General features: G+C 44.4%; 1 protein-coding gene across 4 annotated transcripts in view; it reads right to left on the bottom strand.

Annotated features, from left to right (window-relative positions):
- PREX2 (phosphatidylinositol-3,4,5-trisphosphate dependent Rac exchange factor 2) overlaps positions 1–24,858 on the bottom strand; it is a 252,350-nt gene that overhangs the window by 66,770 nt on the left and 160,722 nt on the right. For all 4 annotated transcript variants that reach the window (XM_061600721.1, XM_061600748.1, XM_061600730.1 and 1 more), the window contains 4 exons: positions 13,042–13,221; positions 12,451–12,545; positions 10,928–11,010; positions 9,821–9,911 (listed from right to left, as the gene is read on the bottom strand). In XM_061600721.1, coding sequence (XP_061456705.1) covers positions 9,821–9,911; positions 10,928–11,010; positions 12,451–12,545; positions 13,042–13,221 — 449 coding nt within the window. The remainder of the gene's footprint in view (positions 1–9,820; positions 9,912–10,927; positions 11,011–12,450; positions 12,546–13,041; positions 13,222–24,858) is intronic.

Here is a 24,858-nt window from a genome sequence, read left to right as displayed (position 1 = left end):
ATTTCTTGACTATTGTCTCCATTTTGGTTAATGACTGTGCCAAGGTATTGATAATCCTTGACAAGTTCAATGTCCTCATCGTCAACTTTGAAGTTACATAAATCTTCTGTTGCCATTACTTTAGTCTTCTTTACATTCAGCTGTAGTCCTGCTTTTGTGCTTTCCTCTTTAACTTTCATCAGCATTCGATTCAAATCATTACTAATTTCTGCTAATAGTATGGTATCCTCTACCATAAAACGGTTTTCTCTGTGCATGTCAAAAGCTGATCTCAGGTGGGTAAACTAGCTCCACCTAGTGGTTGAAGGCAGAAGAGTGCTAAAGAGTTTTTTTAACAAGGACTTCCTACTCTGCGCAGCTCCTTATTTCAGTTTTTTATAACAAGCCAACCAACAGGAGGAAAGAACAAAGAGAAATAATAGGAACCATCGACACGAAACAGGAGACAACAGCATTCATACGCTCTCTGCTGTAGGCCTAAGATGAAAAAGACAGTCATGGCAGCCCAGCTCTCCTACGGAGTGGCCCCGAGATCAGCTTTTGACATGCACAGAGAAAACCTTTTTACGGTAAGACCAAATGTCTTTTCTCCTGTGCATGGAAAAGCTGATTTCAGGTGGGGCATACCAAAGCTGACCCATGTACGCTGGGAACATCGCTGGGCTAATTACACTAGTGATCTGCTATAGCACTCTCCTCCCAAAAGCTGCCTCTGCTGATGCATATGTGTTAATCTTATAGTGTTTAATATTTATTTATTATTTATTTATTTTATTAAGCTTATATACCGCCCGACTAGCAACAGCTCTCTGGGCGGTGAACATTAAAAATACAATAAAAATAACACAATACAGTATATCACAATACAAAACTGTTCCAGAAACTGTACAGTCTAAAATCAAAATATAATAATTTAGAATTAACAGGAATTAAAATGCCTCAGAGAAGAGAAAGGTTTTAACCTGGCGCCGAAAAGATTATAGTGTTGGCGCCAGGCGCACCTCCTCAGGGAGACCATTCCATAGTTCGGGGGCCACCACTGAGAAGGCCCTAGATCTTGTCACCACTCTCCGGGCTTCCCTATGAGTCGGAACCCGGAGGAGGGCCTTCGTAGTAGACCGTAGTGTACGGGCCGGTTCATATCGGGAGAGGCGTTCCGACAGATATCATGGTCCCGCGCCGTATAAGGCTTTATAGGTAAGTACCAACACTTTGAATCTGGCCCGGAAGCATATTGGAAGCCAGTGCAAACGGGCTAGCACAGGTGTTATATGCTCAGACCGCTTAGTTCTTGTTAGCAGTCTGGCCGCTGCATTTTGCACTAGCTGTAGCTTCCGAATCATCTTCAAAGGTAGCCCTACATAAAGTGCATTGCAGAAGTCCAGACGCGAGGTTACCATAGCATGTACCACTGATGTGAGGTCCTCCTTACTCAGATAGGGACGTAGCTGGGCTACCAACCGAAGTTGGTAGAACGCATTCCGGGCCACCGAGGCTACATGAGCCTCAAGTGTGAGGGAAGAGTCTAAGATGACTCCCAGACTACGCACCTGTTCCTTTAGGGGGAGTGTAACCCCATCCAGGACAGGGTATATATCCACCATCCAATCAGAGAAACCAACAGCATCTCAGTCTTATCAGGATTGAGTCTCAGTTTGTTAGTTCTCATCCAGTCCATTGTCGCAGCCAGGCAACGGTTCAGCACGTCGACTGCCTCACCTGAAGAAGATGTAAAGGAGAAGTAGAGCTGCGTGTCATCAGCATACTGATGACAACGCACTCCAAAACTCCTGATGACCGCCCTCAGCGGCTTCATATAAATGTTAAAAAGCATGGGAGACAAAACCAAACCCTGCGGGACCCCACATTGGAGAACCCACGGTGTCGAACAATGTTCCCCAAGCACTACCTTCTGGAGACGACCCGCTAAGTAGGAGCGGAACCACTGCCAAGCAGTGCCTCCAACTCCCAACTCCGCAAGCCTCTCCAGAAGGATACCATGGTCGATGGTATCAAAAGCCGCTGAGAGGTCAAGGAGAATCAACAGAGTTACACTCCCTCTGTCTCTCTCCCGACATAGGTCATCAAACAGGGCGACCAAGGCAGTCTCAGTGCCAAAACCAGGCCTGAACCCCGATTGAAATGGATCTAGATAATCGGTTTCATCCAATAGCGCCTGGAGCTGGTCAGCAACCACACGTTCCAGGATCTTGCCCAGGAACGGAACATTGGCTACTGGTCTGTAGCTGCTGAAATCCTCTGGGTCCAAGGAAGGTTTTTTCAGGAGTGGTCTCACTGCCGCCTCTTTCAGACAGCCAGGGACCACTCCCTCTCGTAAAGAGGCATTAATCACTTCCTTGGCCCAGCCAACTGTTCCTTCCTTGCTAGTTTTAATTAGCCAAGAGGGGCAAGGATCCAGTACCGAAGTGGTCGCACGAACCTGTCCAAGCACCTTGTCCACGTCCTCGAACTGAACCAACTGAAACTCATCCAACAAAACATGACAAGACTGTGCTCCAGACACCTCAGTAGGATTAACTGCTATTAAATAGGAGTCTAAGTCCCGGCGGATGCATGAGATCTTATGCTGGAAGTGTTCAGCAAATTTATTACATCGAGCTACCGATGTATCTGCCGTATCTTGTAGGCCTGGATGGAGTAGGCCACGAACCACTTTAAAAAGCTCCCGTGGGCGTGAGAGAGATGACTGAATAGAGGCGGCGAAATGTTTTTTTGCCGCCCTCACCGCTCCTACATAGAGCTTAGTAGAAGCACGAACCAGCTCATAATTGCATTTGTCGGGAGTTCGTCTCCATCTCCGCTCAAGCCGCCTCCTGTCTTGTTTCATCGCTCTCAGCTCCGGAGTATACCAAGGAGCTGTATGAGCTCTACATAGGAGAGGGCACGCAGGAGTGATCGTGTCAACAGCCTGGGTCATCTCTGTATTCCACAGATCGGCCGGGGCTTCGACAGGAGCGCCAGTCTTATCAGCCAGAAAACCCCCAGAGCCTTTTGAAAACCTTCAGAATTCATTAGTCTCCGGGGGCGGACCAATTTAATAGGTCCCCCACCCTTGCAGAGGGAAAAGGCTACTGAAAGTCTAAACTTCAGCAAGCAATGATCTGTCCATGACAACGGGAGAGATGTAAAACTCCCCACATCCAGATCACTATCCCCATGTCCAGTAGCAAAGACCAGGTCAAGAGTATGCCCCGATGTATGTGTTGGGCCACTAACATATTGAGACAGCCCCATGGTTGTCATGGCGGCCATGAAGTCCTGAGCTGCCCCAGACAAAGTAGCCTCAGCATGAATGTTGAGATCTCCCAGTACTAATAAACGTATTAGATGCGGCCCATGTAGCTGCTCTACAAATCTCTGTGATAGATGCGTGGCATGAGAATGTTGCCAATGTGACTGCTGCCCTAGTTGAGTGGGCCACTATCCTGGCCGGCCGGGCTAACTTTAGAGAGGTGTAGGCCAGTATCTTACATGCCTTGATCCACCTAACGAGTGTTTTAGAGATATATGCTTTCAGGGCTCTTTGCACATCCAGTGAATACCACGTTTTCTCTGTAGGGTGAATGGGATTAGGACAAAAAGAAGGAAGTACCAGCTCTTGCTGACAGTGAAAGGTAGGCAGTACTTTAGGATGAAAAGAAAGAACAGTATGTAGGACTACTCTGTCCTTATGAAACACACAGAAATTTTTGTCGACAGACAGAGCAGTCAACTCAGACACTCTCCGGGCCAAAGTAATGGCCATAAGGAACAAAACCTTAAAGGATAGGAGACGTAGAGAAATTTGACTTAGGGATTCAAAAGGGGGCTTTTGTAGGGCCGTTAACACCTTGTGTGGATCCCAAGTTGGGTAACGATGGATCATAGGAGGTGCCAATGCCGTTGCCCCATGTAGAAAACACCTAACGGATGAGACCACAGCGGTTTCTCTGGAGATGTAGACAGAATCGCCGAAAGGGCTGAAGACTGGTGTCTGAGAGTGTTTGACCTAAGACCCAAGGACAAGCCATCCTGTAGGATGCAGAGAATGTCATTTATACCTGCTTTCCTTTGAATTAAACCCTTCTTTTGTGACCATGTCAAGAAGGCCTTCCATGTAGTCTCATATATTATTTATTATTTATTTATTTATTTATTATATTTGTATACAGCCCCATAGCCGAAGCTCTCTGGGTGGTTTACAGTAACTAAAAACATTAAAAACAAATATATGTTTAAAACACATCTTTTAAAGACAATTTAAAACACACTTTAAAAATTTAAAACAATTAAAAAAATATTCTAATTGTGGAAGGGCGTCTTGAGGCCATCATAGTTTCCACCACTTGAGCTGGAATGCCTCATTTTAAGAGGCGTCGCCTCTCAGTCTCCAGACATGAAGCGCCAGCCATCCTGGGTCTGGGTGAAGAAGATGTCCCTGAGACAATAGGTCTTCTCTGAGGGAAATTTGCCACAGAGGATCGATAGACAGATTGACGAGTTCCGGAAACCAGGGTATCCTTGGCAACCAAGGAGCTATCAGTAGAACTCTTGCCCTTTTGGCTCGGATCTTTTGAAGTACCCTGGGAATGATCGGAAGAGGTGGGAAGGTGTAGTTGTCCTTGGGGCCACCGGGACGCCAGAGCATCTAAGCCTTCCGCCTCCAGTGTCACGTATCTGGAGAAAAATCTTTTCACCTGGCAGTTGAGGTGTGTGGCAAATAGGTCCACCTCAACTCGGCCAAAGCGTCTCACTATTTCCTGAAAGGTCAACGGGTGAAGCTTCCATTCTCCCTGATGCACCTTCTGTCTGCTGAGCAAATCCACTTGGCAGTTGTCCTCCCCCTTGAGGTATTCTGTGAGGATTGAGTCCACGTGTGTTTCTGCCCACTGGAACAGCAGGGCAGCTTTCTTCTGTAGTTGTGGGGAGTGTGAGCCACCCTGACGATGCAAATGTGATTTGGCCAATACATTGTCTGTCCTGACCAGCACCACCGCCAACCGTTTGATCTCCGCGAAGTGCCTCAGGGCCAGCCAAACTGCATGAAGCTCCAGAAGATTGTTTGGAAGTACTGACTCCTGTAGTGACCAAGTCCTTTGTATCATCTGGCTGTCGCAAATGGCTCCCCAGCCTATCAGGCAGGCATTTAAGGTGATCAGGGTCCTTGGAAGGTGCTGGAATGGCACTCCCCTTAGTAGATTGGGTTTGTGCACCCACCATAGCAGGGAGCGATGGACCACTGGTGAAAGTGCTACCTTCCAGTGACGCCTAGCCACAATGTCACTTTGAAAAGGCATTAGCGTCCACTGGATTGGTCGAGAGTGGTGACATGTCCATGGTGTAGTCTGAGACCATCAACCCCAAGATACCTGCCAGGTGCATAAGATCCGCCAAAGGTGAAGATAGGAGCTGTGTGACAGCTGTAATTATCTTGTCTACTCTGTATTAAGCTAACGTTATGAGTCCCTGCTGCAAGTCTGTGGTGGCCCCCAAATGTATCATGTGGTGGGCTGGACAATGCTGGCTCTTGGTTTGGTTGACAAGGAAGCCGTGATCCTTGAGGTGATGTGCAGATCTTCCCAAGTCTTGTGGAGGGATGGAGACTGGAATAGAAAGTTGTTCAGGTAAGGAAAGACATGGACCCCCTGCGTCCTGCGGTGTGCCACCAGAACAACCACGATCTTCGTGAATACTCTGGGGGCAGACACCAGACTGAAGGGCATGGCCCTGTACTGAAAGTGATCCTCCCCCACCGCAAACTGGAGGTAACATCTGTGAGGCAGAAAAACAGGAGCATGCAGATAGCGTCCTTCAGATCAATAGATGAGAGGAAGTCTCCCTTTCTCAATGCCTCCTTGATGGACAGTAAAGTTTCCATGCGGAACCTGGGGTATTTTATGAACAGATTTAAGTTCTTCAAATCGAGTACCGCCCTGAAAGATCTGTCTTTTTTTGCGACAGTGAAGAATACTGAGTAGATTCCTGAAAACCTCTTGCCTGTTGGAACAGGTTCTATTGCCGCAATATGCAGAAGGTGGGCAATCGCTTGAAGAATCCTTTCCCACTTGTCCGGAGACGTTGAGAGGAGGGAGGGGATAAACTTGGTTGGAGGGAGGGAGGTGAATTCCAGCCTCAATCTGTATCTGAGGGTGTGCAGTACCCATTGGTCTGAAGACGTGTCCATCCAGCAGTGGGTAAAGTGTTGAAGGTGTTCATCCACCTGAGGAACCCTGGCGTCAGAATTGATGCTTATTCACCTGAGCCTGGGATCCAAAACCCAATCTATTGGGGAAAGGTTGTTAGCTTTTAGACTGGGTACGTTGCCTATTCCAGAAGGGATGGCTGGTACAGGACTCCTTTGCTCTTCCGAATGCCCTGGAGCCTCAAAAGGACTGGAAGGGCAAATAAGGATGGAAAGATCTACGGAAGAATCTTTTGTCGTCTTGTTTTTTGGCAGAAGGCATAGCTTTCTTCTTTTCCTTTGACTCCACATAGGGCTCAGATGTGAGATTAGAGTGGGCTGCAGTATCGGCCTCCCAATGGCATAACCATAGAGTCCTTCGAGTGAAAACACTCGCTGCTAATGACCTTGCCAAAAACTGCATGGCATCCATAGATGCATCTGCCGTAAAGGTCACTGCTCTCGAGATTTTCAGAAGAGACTTCCGGATTTGAGCCGGATCCTGCTGTGGGTCCTCTAGCCACAGCAGGGATGCTGTAACGAAGACCGAGGAGGCTGCTGCTGCTCTGATGGAGAGTGCACTGGCCTTATGAATCCTCCTAAGGCCTAGATCCAGCTTGCGCTCTGATGGATCCTTGAGGTGGGCATCCGAGTCTTTCAGGTTCAAGGACGGATTTAGTAAATTGACTGTGGGGGCATCAACCAGCGGAACCTTGAGTTGGTCCATGATGTGTTGTTCCAATGTATAGTATTTGTTGGCAGTTGCAACTGATTTCTTGAACTGCAGCGGGGCATCAAATTCGGACTTGATCACTTTAGGCAACAGTGATGGAAGTTTTAGCATCCTGGACTTGGGTTTCGGGTCTGGCCACACAGCTGAAATTCAAGATGCTGACGGAGCTGGAGGATCTTCCGGAGAATTTAGGTTCAGAGTTTCCATTGCCTTGCACAGGAGTGGAAGGAAATGAGCACCCTGAACAACCCTGTTGGTCACTACTTCCTCTGACTCCGAATCTCCACTTCATTCTTCTTAATCGAGGACAATCAGCTGTGAGGTGGCATAAGGGTCTGGTGATGCCCCGCCCGGTGGTTGGGGCGTGTTTGAAGAAGAGGGGAGGGGAGTGAGGCCCTGCGCTACTTGCACTCTTGAAGGTGGTGGAGTGGGTGCTATGGTTGGTGTATCCTGTGTGGGGTGTCGAGCCTCAGTCACTGATGTGGAAAGATCTCTGGCTAGATCCATTAGGAGAGATTATCTCAGTGGTTCCTTTAATTGTAGCATGTGAACAGTGTGGGTTGTGCACCACCCCCTGAACTTGGAGTTCCTGACATGAAGAGGGTAATGCTTGGTGAGACATAGCTGTCTCGAGGAAGCCTTCATCCTCAGGAGAAGATGATGTAGAAAAAATTGCCTCCAGGATGGGCTGGAATTGGGTGCCTTCCTCCTTAGATAGGGATTCCAGGTCCCTCTGTGACCTGCACATGCTGCTATGAACCTCCTTTGGTGCAGCCCCCTGTGCATCACCAGGTCGTTGCCTGTCGTGACTGGTTCCCCTATTTCTCTTAGGTGCCAGTCGTTGTGGAGCCACGCTGCCAGCGACAGTACACGCCTCAGCCACCCCGTGCCTGCTGGCAGAGGGGCAGGCTATGACTACCTCCGCCTGGGATTCAATAGAACCTAAAGGCCCTAGGGCCTGGTTGGATAATGGTGGAGGCATGACTTCCATTGTAATGTGAGGCTGAAGTGACTTAGGTTTCTTCGGTGGATGGTCCGATTTGCATGTTGCCACGCTATGGGTCTTATGGGGGCTAAGGGCTGTGATAATAGCCGGGCCAGGTGCTGAGGAGCTGCGGGGGGGCCAAATACACTTCCCCCATGGCTGTAGCTTCCCCCTGAGGCCTTCCATGGGCGAGAGGATGGAGGAGGGGGTGGCAGGCACTCAGCATTCTGGGGAGCATGCTGCAAGAGACGTCCCTGCTCATGCCATGAAAGGAGGAGGCCGGTCGGGTGATTGCCGGTAGGCAGGCATAGATGCGCCTGAGAAACGAGGCTGGGGGGGCAGAGTCTAACAAAGACGGCAGTGGTCTCACAGCCAAAGTGATGAGGTGGCTGCTTCACAGTCAGCTCAGCACCACCGTGAAGTCTCAGGGGAGGGAGAAATGTAAAATGACAAACCCCTTTTTTGTTTTAAACAAGACACAGTAAAGGAAGGAAGAAGTACAGATACACAATAGGAAAGAAACACCAAACTATACAGGCCTGAACGCAGAGCCAGATCAACCGTTCTTGGTGGAAGGCAGAAGAGAAACTGAAATAAGGAGCTGCGCAAAGCAGGAAGTCCTTGTTAAAAAAAACTCTTTAGTACTCTTCTGCCTTCAACCTTTAGGTGGAGCTAGCTACCCACCTGAGAGCAGCTTTTCCATGCACAGGAGAATATTGATATTTCTCCCTCCAATTTTCACACGTCCTTCCTCTTGGTCCAATCCTGCTTTCCATATGATATGTTCTGCATATAGATTAAACAAATAGGGTGATAAAATATACCCCTGTCTCATACCCTTTCCAATTAGGAACCAATCAGTTTCTCCATATTCTGACTTTACAGTAGCCTCTTGTCCAGAGTATTGGTTGTGCATCAGGACAATCAGATGCTGTGGCACCCATTTCTTTTAAAGCATTCCATAGTTTTTCATGATCTCCACAATCAAAGGCTTTGCTGTAATCTATAAAGGACATGGTGATTTTCTTCTGAAATTCCTGGGTCCATTCCATTATCCAATGTATGTTTGCCTCTTCCCTTTCTAAATACAGCTTGGACATCTAGCATTTCTCGCTCCATATATGGTAAGAGCCTTTGTTGTAGAATCTTCAGCATTGCTTTACTTGCATGGCATATTAAGGCAATAGTTTGATAATTACTGAATTCCCTGGGATCCCCTTTCTTTGGAATTGGGATGTATATTGAATGCTTCCAGTCTGTGGACCATTGTTTAGTTTTCCATATTTGTTGACAATTTTTTGTCAAAATTTGGACAGATTCAGTCTCAGTAACTTGTAGCAACTCTATTGGTATGCCATCTGTTCCTGGTGATTTGTTTCTTCCAAGTATTTTAAGAGCAGCTTTCACCTCACATTCTAAGATTTCTGGTTCTTCATCATACGGTTCCTCCGTGAATCAATCTGTTATCCTTGCATCTCTTTTATAGAGTTCTTCAGTATATTACTTCCATCTTCCTTTTATTTTATCTCGGTCAGTTAGTGTGTTCCCCTGTTGATTATTCACCATCCCTACTCTTTTTTGGTTTAAATTTCCCTTTAATTTCTCTAATCTTTTGAAATATGTCTCTTGTTCAGCCTTTTTCATTGTCCTCTTCTCTTTCTATACAATCCCTATGTACTAGTCACTGCATTATTGCATTTAGGGTTCTGACTGTCTTGTCTCCTTTTGCTTTCCTCTCTTTAACCATTTAGAGGAATATATAGGTCTTCTAAATATAGTGTGAAACACTTCCCCCTTAAATATACGTGCAAATATTTAAGGACTCTCTATTCTATAAATCAAACCGTTTATTTACAGACATACTAGCATTCTGTTTCTGTTTGAAGCCTCACCGACTTCCATGCTTAGCTTTGAATATTACCTTGCAAGCTTCGACCTGGTGTGAAGAACTTTGTCTGCTCAAAGGCTCTTGCTACTGCTGGTCCTTTCAGTAGATTGATAATTGAATCTACCTGTGGAGTTCAAAAGCGATGGAATAGTGAAAATACATTTGTATGGTGTGGGGAAAGGGTTAAACTCCTCTCCTTCAGTACTACATTTTTAATTTAATCCCACACGCCATGACTACTTTTAACTTTTAAAACAAATTGCAGGAGGTGCTGATCTTAGATTTCCTAGGCACATAGGAATCTCGCTTATACCAAATTGGACCATTGGACCATCAAGCTCAGTACTGCCTACACTGACTGGCAGCAGCTCTCTAAGTTTTTGGACAACAGTCTTTTCCCAACCTTATCTAGAGATGCTGGGGATTGAACATGGGACCATTTGCATGCTAAGTCCCTGCCACTGACCTACAGGCCCTTGTAGCCTTGGCAGTCTAAAGATGAATATTCTGAATAAGAATAAATTATAGGAAAGAACATACATCTAAGGGTCAGCATTTGAGCTAATGATGCAAATAAAGAAGTGAGGGGAAAACTGTTTCTCACCCTAGAAATGATCCAGGGAACATCACAATTCCTCCCCACAAAGAAAAAGCAAACAATTCCGGTTTCCTGCCCTATGCAATTAATTAACAGGGGGTGACCCCCTCATACAGCACACCCCAAAGAGGCTCTCCCTTTCAGGGTCACCCTCTAGGTCACAACTGTGGCTTTTTTGCTCCCCTTCCAACTAAGTTTGCTGATTTGAGGAGTGTCTTGTCCAGCTGCAACCACTCAGGTTGATGACAACAGCTCTTAGTGAGGTCTAGTTCTGATTGCAAATATCTCCTAGCAGACAGCTGCTTCTGGAGGGAGAAGGGCAGCTGGTGTCAATCTATGTGCCTTTCCCACTTTGCTTGTCTCAGCTGCCTCCACTCACCACTTCTGTATAACTGAACACAAAACTGCAACTAAACAACAATGGCAGGGGCTAACACAGGACAAAGAAATCGCAAATCTGACCAAAGCAGCATTTTGCAGATACAGCAGACAAGAAATCATTCATAAAATGCTATGTCTGTGAGATTGTAATAATTGAATACCTGACCAAAAAGATGCTCCAAACAACCATGGAGTTTGTCCTGCTTGTCATGAGAGATGTGTATACTTAGAGGAAGTTCATCGCCTATTAAAAGAATATTTGAAATCATTATTGGCTTTTAGATTTAAGAGTCTGTTCAAACTCTGCATGTGGATTACTTTCTTGAACAGAAAAGCTATAAATTGGATTGGAGGACTAGTCTTGTTGCTGGATGGGACGGCTTTTCTTGATTCCAGGACAGGGTACTCCCAAGCCGAACTAATCACTTTATTTCTTTCCTATTACACCCGCCTTCCTTTTAGCTTTCCCACCAGTTTTATTCAGCCTCACTGTGGCCTCCCATCTAGTTCATCCCATCCTCAATCCCAGTAGGAAGATGGTAAAACTTGCTGTCTCTCAGGATGTGGTGTGCACATGTGTGTAGTTTTCATTATGTTCTGATAGGGATGGAAAGATCTGTCAATTTCGGATCTCTCAGTTTCTCATCGTTCCAATCTTAAATTCAGTTCTCCACATTTCTGCAGCCATTTGAGAATTTTAGTGCGAATTTTCAGTATTTTGGTGTGAATTTCTCCTAATAATCACTTTTTTGTTGGCAGTTTCAATAAATGTACACATTTTTGTGAGCCATTTCTCATACGCATGTTATTTTCTTTCAACTATTCATTTTTATGCACACTAATATATGCATTTTTGTAAACATTGAGTGGTAGGTGAACTGCATCCATATCCACTGCATAAGTGGAAATTATGTGATGGCTCTGTTTTGGTGCTCATATTGTTTAGAAAAGTGTGAATTTGATATATTCAGCTTGAAATTAGAACTGAATCAAAGCTTTCACCCATCCCTATGTTTTGTCATTGACCATTTTACAGATAGATTGATTGATGACTAAGCACTCAAGTATTTCAGTGGCCTCATAGAGGAAGGTACACTGAAAAATGGGTTGATGAGGTGTTGTTTTTTAAGAAAGAAGAAAGAAGAAAAAATGGCAATGCATTGCTGTCAGGTGTTAAAGGGTTGCATGATTTTTCCATGCTTGAATGGTGGTAGTTTTGTGCTCTCAGTATCTAAATAATTTTGTTTAAAGCACAGGGAATTGAAGTTGCACTCATTAGTGAGTCAAGAGCTTTATGCTGGTAACACTGGCCTTTGCTCTTTGTTCTCTCTCCCGCTGCCACTTGTAGATGGGGGAGATTAAGATGATTCTTACAATCCACCCTTATTGAGAAATATGTATTTTGCAAGACAAAAGAAGGAAGTTACTTATAACTGTGTCAGACTAACACTTCTTGTACTGTAGATTGACTTCTGTAGAGCTAACTCATGCACATATTAAGCAAAAGAAAGAAAGAAAGAAAGAAAGAAAGAAAGAAAGAAAGAAAGAAAGAAAGAAAGAAAGAAAGAAAGAAAGAAATTCCTTTCATTTCCTTCAGTAGGGGAGTAGACAAACACATTAGTTAACAAATCTTATACAACTTCCTCTAGCAAAGCATATTTGGGGAGCTGGGGGGGGGAATTACCTGAATCCATTTCATCACTGTGAAAGTAAGAACTGCATTGGCTACTGCAAATACTGGTAAAAGAAGCAATAGAATTTCTGTTGCTGTTGCAATCACTGAAAAGAGAAAATAAAATGCAAATCTTCTTAGAGCATTTACATTTAAATAGTGGCTCAATTCTCTTATCTTCTCTTGACCAAGCACCTCTTTGCAATTCTTTACCTAAGTTATCTGTGCCATTAAACAAGCCAGACAGTACATTTTATTTGTCTCTCAAGGAAGAAAGCTCAGAATTTGAAATCTGAACAGAATAATGCCCAAAGCCACAATCCAACAGAGTTAAATAGGTTTAAAGTCATTGAAATAAATGAGTTAAATGACCGAATTCAGTGCTGGATCAGGAATAAAACAAAGAAATGGAAAAAAACAATTTTAAAAGACAAAACACTGTGTGGTGCACATCTTGTACACATCTTTTTATTAAGTGTCATTTTAACCACAGAAAAATTTTAACTAACAGCAAAAGGTTTGGACAGTATTATATGCACCCAAAGCTGAGGGCACAATTAATTCATTATCCTCTTTTTGCTGATGGAGATAAGAGATAGTTACCTATATGAATCCCGGTTGCTAATGGTGTCGTGACCAGAATCTTCTTGCTCATCCCCTGCCACGCTGAAACAGACCTTTTTCCCATTTCGTTCTCCCTTTTCATTATCACTGTCTGTTGATGTTAATGGCTCATGGCTTTTACGTTCTGATCGTGGAGAATATGTCATTGAAGAAAGAAGGCTGAAATGGGATACATTCAGCTACAGTAAACAGAAGCCCTCTGTGTTTTTTTTAAAATAGTAACACTACAAATACAGTATGAAAATTAATGTATGGTGAAGGAGATGTGGCAACATCTTAAAATTCAGCAATCTTATGAGAAAAAAAATAAAAAAAATAAATACATTTAATCAAGCACTTGTACTAATGTAACCAATGGAACAATCCAAACCCAAGATCTGCTGGGATACAAAGAGTCTGGAATAGGCTGAGTCAGCTGAGCCCAGGCTCAGATAGGACTACACTGGATTAAGTCCCTTATCCTGGCTCAGCTGGATATATGATGGCATCTTAGCTTAGCAGAGGCCAAGGAAAATTCTGAAAAAGGGTGTTTCAGGAAAGGGAAAGGGCAGGGAGAGACTTGCCCTATTCCAAACTCTGTTCAGCTTGGTCATGTGACAGCAACCTGGTGTAAGTTACACTGGCAAAGAGGGTGGTGTAAATCAAATTATTTTAAAAGCTTGTTTTTCCACTGTCAGGCTCAAGCCAGTTCAGTCTGCAGTAACCCCACTCCTGAACAAAGTTTGGAATAGGGATGTCAGCATAATTTTCCACACCATAAATTTCACTGGCTTTCTATAGTTCAGATTGCTCTGCTTGAAAGGAAAACCTCTGTCCAGATTGAACATTGTTAGGTTAGCCCATGTTAGAAGCTTAATGTATCAAATAATAATAATAATAATAATAATTAATAATAATAATAATAATAATAATAATAATAATAAAATTTATTTATGAGTCGCCTATCTGGCCGAATTAACAGCCACTCTAGGCGATGTACATTAATACAATAAAATACAATATACAATCAATAAGACCATCATTCATCTAAGCACCACTCTACCAATTAATAACAACATTAATAACTAACCCGCCCCAGAGATCCCATAGGCCTGCCTGAATAGCCAGGTTTTCTTTTTTTTCTTTTTTTTTTTTTTTCAATAATTTTTATTCAGATTTTCATAAAACATACAAGACAAAATCATAAAACATTCAAAGACAAAAAACAAAATCAAAAATAGTTAAACAAAAAGAAAAAAAGAAAAAAAAAAACAAAAATAAAAAGTAAAGAGTAAAATATTGACTTCCCATTTGTCAAAGATCAAATCAGTTATAGGTCTATAATATATAACAATCCTGTCTCTTAAGTCATATTATAAAATCACTTTCCTCCAGTAGTTATCTTACTTAATCATCAAATCTCATAAACATTACTTTATTCTTTCCACAAAAAGTCAAAGAGAGGTTTCAATTCTTTAAGAAATATATCTATCAATTTTTTTTTCCAGATAAGCATATCGATTAATCCATCTCATTACTAATTATGATAATCTTATTGTCATAACCATAGTCAAAATAAACATTTCAATTAATCCATCACATCAGAATCTGTTAGGTTCAGTAATTTCAGTAGCCATTGTTCTATTATCCCTATTAGTTCCATTTTCCATCTTCCATCTTCAGTAGTCTTGTTAAGTCCAGTAATTTCAGTATCCAATCTTCCATTATCAGTATTCCATAATAATCTTGCTGTCAAAGCCATAGTCATATAGTAAGAGTCTGATGGGAATTACCTCTATCCCAAATATTTTCTTGCCATCCATTCTGAATAGGTTGCTGAAATACTGCTGTAAAATCATATCTCTGTTCTTTTTTTCAAAATACACTGGGTCATCTCTTGAAAGTTTTTCCATTGTCACATGGCTGCAGTTAATTCCATAGATTTTCTCTATATTGGGCTCCATCACATCATTCCAGTCCAGAAGATTATCCATGCCATTGATAACTTTATCTCTAGAATCTTCATTAATTTCTTCAGAGATAACATTGAGTTCCAAACAATAGATTTTATTTCTAAAGTCCATAGACTCCAAATCTTGTTCCTGTTCCACGTTTGTTCCAATCTCCGGGATCTCCTCTCTCACAGGGACCCCTGTTCCAGTCTCCAGGGTCTCCTCTCTCACAGGGACCCCTGTTCCAGTCTCCAGGGTCTCCTCTCTCACAAGGACCCCTATGTCTTTAATCTCCTGTGTCTCCAAACAATAGATTTTGTTTCTAAAGTCCATAGACTCCAAATCTTTTTCCTGTTCCACGTTTGTTCCAATCTCCGGGGTCTCCTCTCTCACAGGGACCCCTTCCAGGGTCACCTCTCTCACAGGGACCCCTATATCTTTAATCTCCTGCTTCATTTTACTCAATTCAATTTTCAGCTCCTTACAACCCTGTCGCAGGTTTTGTTTCGTTATCTCAATCTCATCCATTATTTTCTGAAACATAGTTATTTCCAGCTTCTCAGCCACTTTCTTAATTGCCATTTTAAAAGAAAAATATAGGAAAACCACTTCTTATTTCAGCAACAATTGGGTTAATACTCCAAACTTGGTGACATCACAGTATAAACAGAGCAGACAGCCTTATCTCTCCATGCTTAAGTAAACAAAATGCAGTTCCCAGGATCGAAACAATTAATGGCGGTCGTCAGAAAACAGATTCGTCAAAATAAAATAGACCAAAAAGAGAGTAGTCTCAGACAATATAATATTCTTCAAAATAAAAATCTGGAATAGAAATCCCTCTTCTGTGTATATCTTTAGAATGCAAATCCAGGACAGCTTTTTGCAACAAAAACAGAGATAAGCTATTAATTAGTGAGTAGCAGAGAGAAGTTATGGCTCCCCAGTGAGATGTCAAAAACCGATCAATCTGGCAAATCTCTTTTAAACAGCAACAATTTAAGTCAAGTAAAAGAAAAATATAGAAAGAAGGGTGCTTGCCTGTTAGTGCGTTCTCTCTTAGAAGATAAGATGAACGTTCGCTTTATCAGATAGAGCGTTGTTGAAAATCCGTCCCACCTTCGTCGGCTGGACCTCGTCCCATAAATTAATGAGATCTGGTCGTCCCAACAAAAATAGGCTTTGAGGTTAATCTCTTCGTTTCTCCCTACCCGGGAGAAGTTTAATCAGTCAAAAAAAAAAAAAATCTGACTGATATATCTGAATAAGCTTCTTTTGAGGCAGGAGCCCGTCTCAAAAGCAGGCACAGGCTAAGTCACCCTTCCCGGAAGTCCCTGAATAGCCAGGTTTTCAAGGCCCGGCGGAAACCTATTAGGGAGGGGGCATGATGAAGATCGAAAGGAAGGGAATTCCAGAGGGTGGGGGCCACAATCGAAAATGCCCTCTCTCTGGTCCGCACCAGTCTCGCTGTTTTAACTGGTGGAACCAAGAGAAGGTCTTGTGTGGCTGATCTCATCAGGCGGCATAATTGGTGATGCTGGAGGCGCTCCTTCAGATAAACTGGGCCAAAACCGTATAGGGCTTTAAAGGTCAACACCAACACCTTGAATTGGGCCCGGTAAATAACTGGTAGCCAGTGTAGATCTACTAACACCGGAGTAATATGATCACGGCGACGGCTATTCATGAGCAACTGAGCCGCCGCATTCTGTATCAGTTGTAATTTCCAGACCGTTTTCAAGGATAGGCCCACGTAGAGCGCATTGCAGTAGTCTAAGCGAGAGGAGACCAGAGCATGTATCACCCGTGGGAGCAGATGGGCTGGAAGGTAGGGTTGTAGCCTTCGTATCAGATATAATTGATACCAAGCTGCCTGGCTCACAGCCAAAATCTGAGCCTCTATAGACAGCTGGGAATCAAGTCTTTCAGGGGCAGACTTACCCCATTGAACACCAGGTCTATATCTCCCAATCTTCCCTTGTCGCCCACTAGCAACACTTCGGTGTTGTCGGCGTTTAGCTTCAGCCTATTCCTTCCCATCCATTCACTTACGGAGTCCAGGCACTTGGACATGGTATCCACAACCAACTCTGGTGAAGATTTAAACGAGAGATAGAGCTGAGTGTCATCTGCATATTGGTGGCACTGCAGCCCAAATCTCCTGATGATGGCCCCCAGTGGCTTTACATAGATGTTGAATAGCATGGGGGAGAGGATAGAACCCTGTGGCACTCCACAAGTGAGAGGCCAAGGGTCTGAAACCTCATCCCCCAATGCCACCCGCTGGCGCCTGTCTAAGAGATAGGAATGGAGCCACCGTAAAACAGTGCCCCCTATTCCTAATCCCTCCAGGCGACCTAAAAGGATACCGTGGTCGACGGTATCGAAAGCCGCTGAGAGGTCCAGGAGGACGAGGAGGGTATATTCTCCCCTATCCAACGCCCTCCTCATATCATCCACCAGGGCGACCAAGGCTGTTTCAGTTCCATGTCCAGTCCTGAAGCCCGATTGGAATGGATCTAGATAATCTGCTTCATCCAAGTGTGTCTGTAACTGTTTGGCCACCACTCGCTCAATCACCTTGCCCAAGAATGGTAAATTAGAGACTGGGTGAAAGTTATTCAACTCTTGGGAATCCAAGGAGGGCTTTTTCAAGATAGGTTTTATTACTGCCTCCTTGAGGGCTAGTGGCATTGCACCCTCTTCCAAGGATGCATTTACCAGTGATCCCTTCACTCAGTTTCTCTTTGCAGCTCATAATGAGCCACGAGGGGCAAGGGTCCAATAGACAGGTGGTTGGCTTCACAGTAGAGAGCACCTTGTCCACTTCCTCAGAGGGAAGAGGCTGAAACCGATCCCACCGGACCGGAATGCAACTGGCCAACTCTGGCTCACTTCCTGTATCCACAACGTACGGAATCATGTTCTTCAGGCATTCGATTTTATTGGCAAAGTGTGTAGCAAACATGTCACAGGAGGCTTTAGAATGCTCCACGGGTTCCTGAGCAACTGGACCGACCAGGCTTCGGACCATTTGGAACAACCTCCTGGGACAGCACTCTGCGGACGCAATAGAGGCTGCAAAGAATTCCCTCTTTGTTGCCTTTGTTGCCACCTGGTAGGCAGCTATTGCTGCTCTAACCAGTGTCTGATCGTCTTCAGAGCACGATTTCTGCCATCGGCGCTCTAGTTGTCTCACCTCCTGTCTCAGACCCCGCAACCGTGGTGTATACCAGGGTGCTATCTGAGCTCTATTCAGGGGGAGAGGGCGTTTCGGAGCCACCCGGTCTACTGCCCTAGTGATCTCCCTGTTCCACTCCATCACCAAGGTTTCGACCGGGTGGCCTTCAGCCGGCTCGAGATCTCCCAGCGCATTCAGGAATCCTTTAGGATCCATCAGGCGTCTGGGGCGGACCATCCTAATAGGTCCTTGTCCCCTGCGGAGGGTGTGTGGCATTGAGAGGTCTATATTCACCAGATAATGATCTGACCATGACACGGGTTTGGAAAGAACAACCCCCATTTTCAGAATACTTACCTCCCCTCCTGAGACAAACATAAGGTCAAGAGCATGACCGGCTACATGGGTGGGCCCTATATTACTAAGGTGCAGTTCCCAGGAAGTCATGGTTTCCATGAAATCCTGAGGGGCTCCAATGAGGGCTGCCTCGGCATGTACGTTGAAGTCCCCCAAAACCAGTAGGTTGGGAGAAAGCAACCGCACACCCGAGACCACCTCGAGCACCTCGGTCAGGGAGTCTGCTGTGCAGCGGGGTGGGCGGTACACACGCAGAATCCCTAAACTGCCCTTTGGGCCCAACCTCCAGTACATGCAGTCAACAAACTTGGTCTCATGGAGAGGGGGTCTGGTGAAAACCATGGACCCCCGATAGATGACTGCCACTCCCCCTCCCCGCCTACCAACCCTCGGCTGCTGTGCGTATTGGAAACCGGCTGGACACATGTCCTCGAGTGTAGGAGCCGAGGCCTCATCCAGCCAGGTCTCCGTAATACACACCAGGTCTGCGTTCTCATCCAAGATCATATCATGGATGAGCGTTGTTTTTTGTGCTACAGACCTGGCGTTACACAACAGCAGTCGAAGGTCGGATGGAGTCGTGCATCCCCCAGGTATCTTCTGGTTATGGGCAGGCCCGGAACAGGGGATAGATATTATACATCTGTCCCTTGTTTCCCTAAGCTGGTATGGCCTGCCACCAGCACCTCTCCAGGATCTGCCGCCTAGCCTTTTAATATCATGGCTCCCCACCCATCCCACGGTATCCCCCTCCGGTCTGCACATGCCCCAGTCCCTGTCCACCGATCAGGCAGGCCTCCACCCCTAAAACTGCACCAGAATGTCTTAAATCTTAAGTTAGAGGTGGAGCCCGCACACCGGCTACTCCAGTCCAGATTTTTCAATGTTTCTGCTCCTCTTAATTGCTTAGCGGGGGCTTCAGTCTGGGGACTTCAAGCATTGCTCGCTGGAGGCGACGTCCTTCGCCCCATCCCTGCTGGGCTCATGTCTTGACTGCCGGCTTACTTCTACGGTGTCCACCAGCGGCTGTCGGTTGCTCTTCACTGTTGTTGCTGCGCCCACAACGCAGGCCAGAGAACAACGCCTCCCCCAGCCCTTGCCCGCCCGCCCGGCCCAGCAGTTTATCTCCGGGTCTTCAAAAAGAGTGGAGGCCAATTCGGACCCCCACTTCAGAAGCAACACCGGAGCCAACAAACAAACAACAAACAAATATGCCACAAACAAAGAACTGAAGGATCGAGGTAGAATAATATCTTGGATAAAACAATGTTAGTATCCATAATTTGTGCAAGCAAATTACCATTAAGAAGCTCCCAATATCTAACCTCCAAAATCCAGCCAAACTGAAATAGGATTAATACTTAGTCTTAGAGTTTGAATATGAAAGCAAAGCCTGTCTTCTAAGCCTTCAAACATTTTCCTGTATCATCTGAATGCCAAACTATGGTGGCATAACTTCTTCAAAAGGAAACCAGGCCTCCTAATTATTTAATTGGAACAAAAGTCCTTCCTAATGTGCACAAATTCCAGATTAAGGATTCTGGTACTTGCTCTCAGACTGGGTATGGGAATTAACTCATGCCCAACAATGATGTAGCGGGAGTCATCAGTCCTGTTGTGCAAATCCTCCCACTAAATCACTCTGTGGCCATACAAGGGACTTTTTCATGGTGGTAGTCAGGAGATGAGGCAAGACAAGCTTCTAATAGTTCCTATCATGGTATTCAAAAGAGTAACCATGCCTGCCCATTTACCCCCGCCCATAACATTGGTCCAGCAATGTTTATTAATAAGTGGAAAGAGCCTTTTTAATGTTCCTGCCTACCTCACTTAACTAACATAAGCTTTCATTGCAATATCTGATTAGCCACCATAGATCACATTGTAAAAGCAGCAAGGACATTTTAAGAATCCTGAAGATCTCAGTCTTTGTTTAAACACTTGAAGATATGGGGGAAGGACTCTTGAAAATGAGACCATGATATGTGCCTCAATCAACATTTATTAAATGCAATTAACATGACAGCAGGGACGTACTCCTCATTGTTCTTATAATCCAGTGAGTTTGTGTGTGCCTCAACTGCTTAACGACATACCATAAAAGGAAACTCTGCTTTTATAATAAATTGAAACAGATGTCATTCCAATTATATGAAAGGGATAGTTTTGCCATAATCTGGAGGCTTAGCCATATATACATTAAAGAAGCATTGCTACAATTAGACACTGTGGCATCTTCCCACCTAAGGTGATTCAACAATGCATGAAATATAGAAACAAACTTATCAAAATCATAAGAGCATTTAGAAGAATAAGCAGCAGATAGAAGCACTCAAGACCTTCAAACACTCAATTGTCATATATGAATTTTATAATCGGCATCAGCAGCAGGAATGTTTATCACCATCTCACATAAAACAGCAATAAGAAATAACCCAAGGACAATGTAAAAAGCATTCCTATTAGTACAAACGTACCTATGCATCTTATTATGCAGTGGTACAAATTTTACTATTGAATCACAAAATTCTTTCATGATTGTCAGTAAAACTGATTGGAAATAATCAACTCTACAAAGTACTAGAGGACCAAAAAAAATGAAATGTTCCTATCACTCAGCAAATACAGGGAAAGGGGCTATCCTCAGCAAAATAAGGTGAATGATAGTATTGTCTACTCTGGTTAGCAGCTGCTCTCCAAGGTCTCAGGCAGAAGAATTCCCAGTTTGAACCTGGGACCTACGCTCTATCACAGAGAAACAGGCTTTTCACTTTAATCTGCAATGCTTGCACACCAACATGGCTTCCCTCTAGACCATAGATCAATATGTGGATGCTGCACACAAAAAGGCCAAGACATAGGTTAAGAGCCTCTTAAATGATATGCTGGGCCATGTGGAACCCTGAATGGGTACATGCTATTTCTGCACTCTGCATCCTGCATAAATTGGTTCAGTGATACCAGAGTATGATGGAATGCAGGGAACTAGGTATTATATATTTATTGATATTGACAGCCAGACAGTCCTGGTCTCATTTTTCCTATTCTTCCACAGAGGTTTAAAAACAGGCTTCCGGGTATCCTGTTTCCTGTACAAAACTGCTTTGTTTCAGAACAATAGAAAGCCTGGGAATGCCAAGTATTAAAATGTATATATCCTTTCTACAATCTGTATATCTTAAATAGGATTTTCTACTGGTTCACTTTACAGATAATTATTTTACAGTATAAATACCTTATGTAATGTTATCTCATTACTATTTACATTTCAACTACGTGACTCACAAAATTTATGCTTGCTTAATTATAGCCTATTTATTCCAACATGAAAAAATAGGAAAATTACTGACACTACATCGTACGCTCTTGAGAGCAGAAAAGCAATGACAGTGATAGCTTAGTAAGTAGAAATCTACTGAAATATTAACTGAGACACAAAATGAAAATATTGATCAAAAGAGATTGATGATTTTAAAGAACTGACATTTTTTCTTGATTCACTTGATTAAGTACATTTCAGCTTTAGAATGTATGTGCTGTAGTATTCATAAATGAAATGTGTGAAAGAACAATTTAATCTATCATTTGAAAAAGCTACAAATTATTTGAAATTGTGTTATAACATTCTGAAAAAAACTGTACATACATACTTCAGTGTAGCTGATCACCCTACCATTTATTCATCGCATTTGGTTATAAAAGGAACTGCAATGGCCCAAAAGTTTTCTATTTACAAGGAACTGGAGAACATCTGTTGATTTAAAATCAAACTTTTTCAGTAGTGGCACCATCACTTTGAATCTTTTGCCTAAGGAAGCCTATCAGTCACTGTTGACTCTTAGAAAGTTACTTAAAACCTGTTTGAGCAGGATGATGTTGGGGTCATATGGGTGGAAAAGGACCACTGGTCTCACCTGAAGGGTGGTTTTCCCAGGTATCATGCCATCACGTGGGTTATAGTGCCATCTAGCATCCAAAGGCAAGAATGTACTGAAGTCAAGACCTGGAGCATCCGTGCCCCTCCCACTCCAGTTCATTCATGACAAGGCCAAAGTGAGATACCTGAAAAGGTACAAAAGGGCTAGCAGGCCTACCAGCAAGGTAAATAGGGACACTGCCCCAAATAACACAGAACCACATTCATTCCTAATAGAACCAGAAAGATCTTTACTCAGTTACCCAATCTACGCAATACAACTTTGAACAGAAATAATTTGAAAGGTGTTACAAAAACACCCAGGCATCCTCCAACAGGGAGGGCTGTGATGGCATGATATCTGGAAAAACCACCCTTCAGGTGAGAACAATAGTCTGTGTTCCCCAGATAGCATGCCATCACGTGGGATGTACCAAAGCAGCCCCAACAGGGAGGGACCACCCACTGATTACATATGAGAAACAACCTGTTACAGAACACGCCTCCCATGGGAACACCAGAACAATTAATGGATAGGATTGACGACATGGTGGAGGCCTGACAACACAACTTTTAGATCCATCTTCAGACCTCTATGCAGAAACTGCAGCACTTGCTGTACAGTGGCTTGAGAGGGTTGAAAGTCATGGGACGCACACCATTTGGAAAAGGTAGACCAAGTACTCTGGTACATGCAATTCATTGACGGGCTTCTATATACCAGAATTGTATCAACAACCTCCTGTGATAGGCCTGTGTGAATCAACTGCCACCATTCAAACGCCAAGCTGTCAGACTCAGCCAGTCGGGATCCAGGTGCCAGATCGGTCCCTGAGACAGAAGGTCTGGCCTTTTTGGCAGCCTCCAAGGGTCTGTTATTGATAGTGAGAGCAGGTCTGAGAACCATGGCTGGCGAGGCCAGTACAGGGCTAGCAGGACCAGTTGAGCCCTTTCACATCGAAGTTTTCTCAGCTTTCTGCGCAGACATTGAGTCAGATCTAGTTGGCTCTTGTTGATGTTGACCAGCCAACTGTTGGTCCTCAGAACCTTGACAGTGCAGTGAACCTGAATGCGGGCCTGGTCCCTAGAGTCTACCTGGAGCAGCAGACCATCCAGGTAGGGGTAAATATGGACCCCCTGGAGAAGGAGGTAAGCCACCAGGGTGACCATTACTTTGGTGAATACTCTCGGGGCCGACAAGAGCCCGAATGGCATGGCCCAGTATTGAAAGTGATGCTGGCCAACCTCAGGAACCATCTGTGGGCAGGACAGATCTGGACGTGGAGATATGCCTCCTTTAGGTTGATGGAGGCCAGAAAATCCCTCTCCTGAAGAGCTTCTATAATGGACACGAGGGACTCCATTTCAAACCGTCAATAATTCACAAAGCAGTTGACAAACTTGAGGTCTAAGACCACCATCCATGACAGATCTCTCTTGGGAACCACAAACAAATTTGAGTAAACCCCCCTGAGCACTCTGCTGACTGTACTGATTCTATTAAATCCTGTCCAGGGGTGGGGTTTAACCAAAACTCTATTTCGTAACGTTGAGATAAAAGATCTCTGACCCAAGAGACTTCTGTTAAACTTAGCCAGTGCTTTGCATAATGGAGCTACCTGCCTCTGACAGGGATGGCGTCAGTATTGCCTGTGCTGATGAGCTCCCCTTCCATATGATAAAGAGGAAGGACCCTGTCACCCCTGGTGCTGAGCTTTGCACTGGAATCGCTGTTTGTGCCACGTTTCCCTGGAGGAATGGAAGTCAGTAAATTGAGAATCATGGCCTCACTCCCTGGGCCGTGCTCCTCGAAAGGGCTGGAAAGAGCGGTATGGAGCAAACCTTCTGAACGGCCTGCAATCATCCTTCTTGGTTGTGGCCAATACTGGCTTTTGCTTGTCTTTAGGGTCTACCAAAACTGCTTTGAGGGCATCTTCGCCGAACAGCAATGTCCCCGAGTGTGGGGCCATAGATAAGTTGGCCCTGGCTGTAGTATCAGCGTCCCAGTGCTGGAGCCAGAGTGTTCGCCAAGCCACTACTTCCACGGCTAGTGCCTGTGCTCCTAGCTGAGTTGCATCCAAACACTGCGTCAGCCACAAACACTCCAGCCTCATGTAGCTGCACCAGGACTCTTCTGAGTTTGACCAGATCTGGATTAGGTTCATCTAAGAGTTTGTCCAGCCACATCATAGAGGCTCCTGAAAAAATGGAGGCTGCAGCAGAGGCCCCAATAGTATAAGCAATAGCCTCATGATTTTTACATAAAAGTCTAGCCATCGTTCGGAGGGATCCTTGAGCTGGGAGTCCCCTTCTTTCAGGAGGAGAGACCTGGATACCAAACTAGAAATCGGATCATCTACCTCTGGGATATTCAGGCGACTCATGAACTCTAGAGCCAAGGTGTAGTGTCT

This window comes from Rhineura floridana, chromosome 1, assembly GCF_030035675.1.
Source record: "Rhineura floridana isolate rRhiFlo1 chromosome 1, rRhiFlo1.hap2, whole genome shotgun sequence".
NCBI lineage: Eukaryota > Metazoa > Chordata > Lepidosauria > Squamata > Rhineuridae > Rhineura > Rhineura floridana.
Note: the sequence above shows the minus strand (reverse complement) of the source record. Positions and strands in the feature narration are given on the sequence as shown.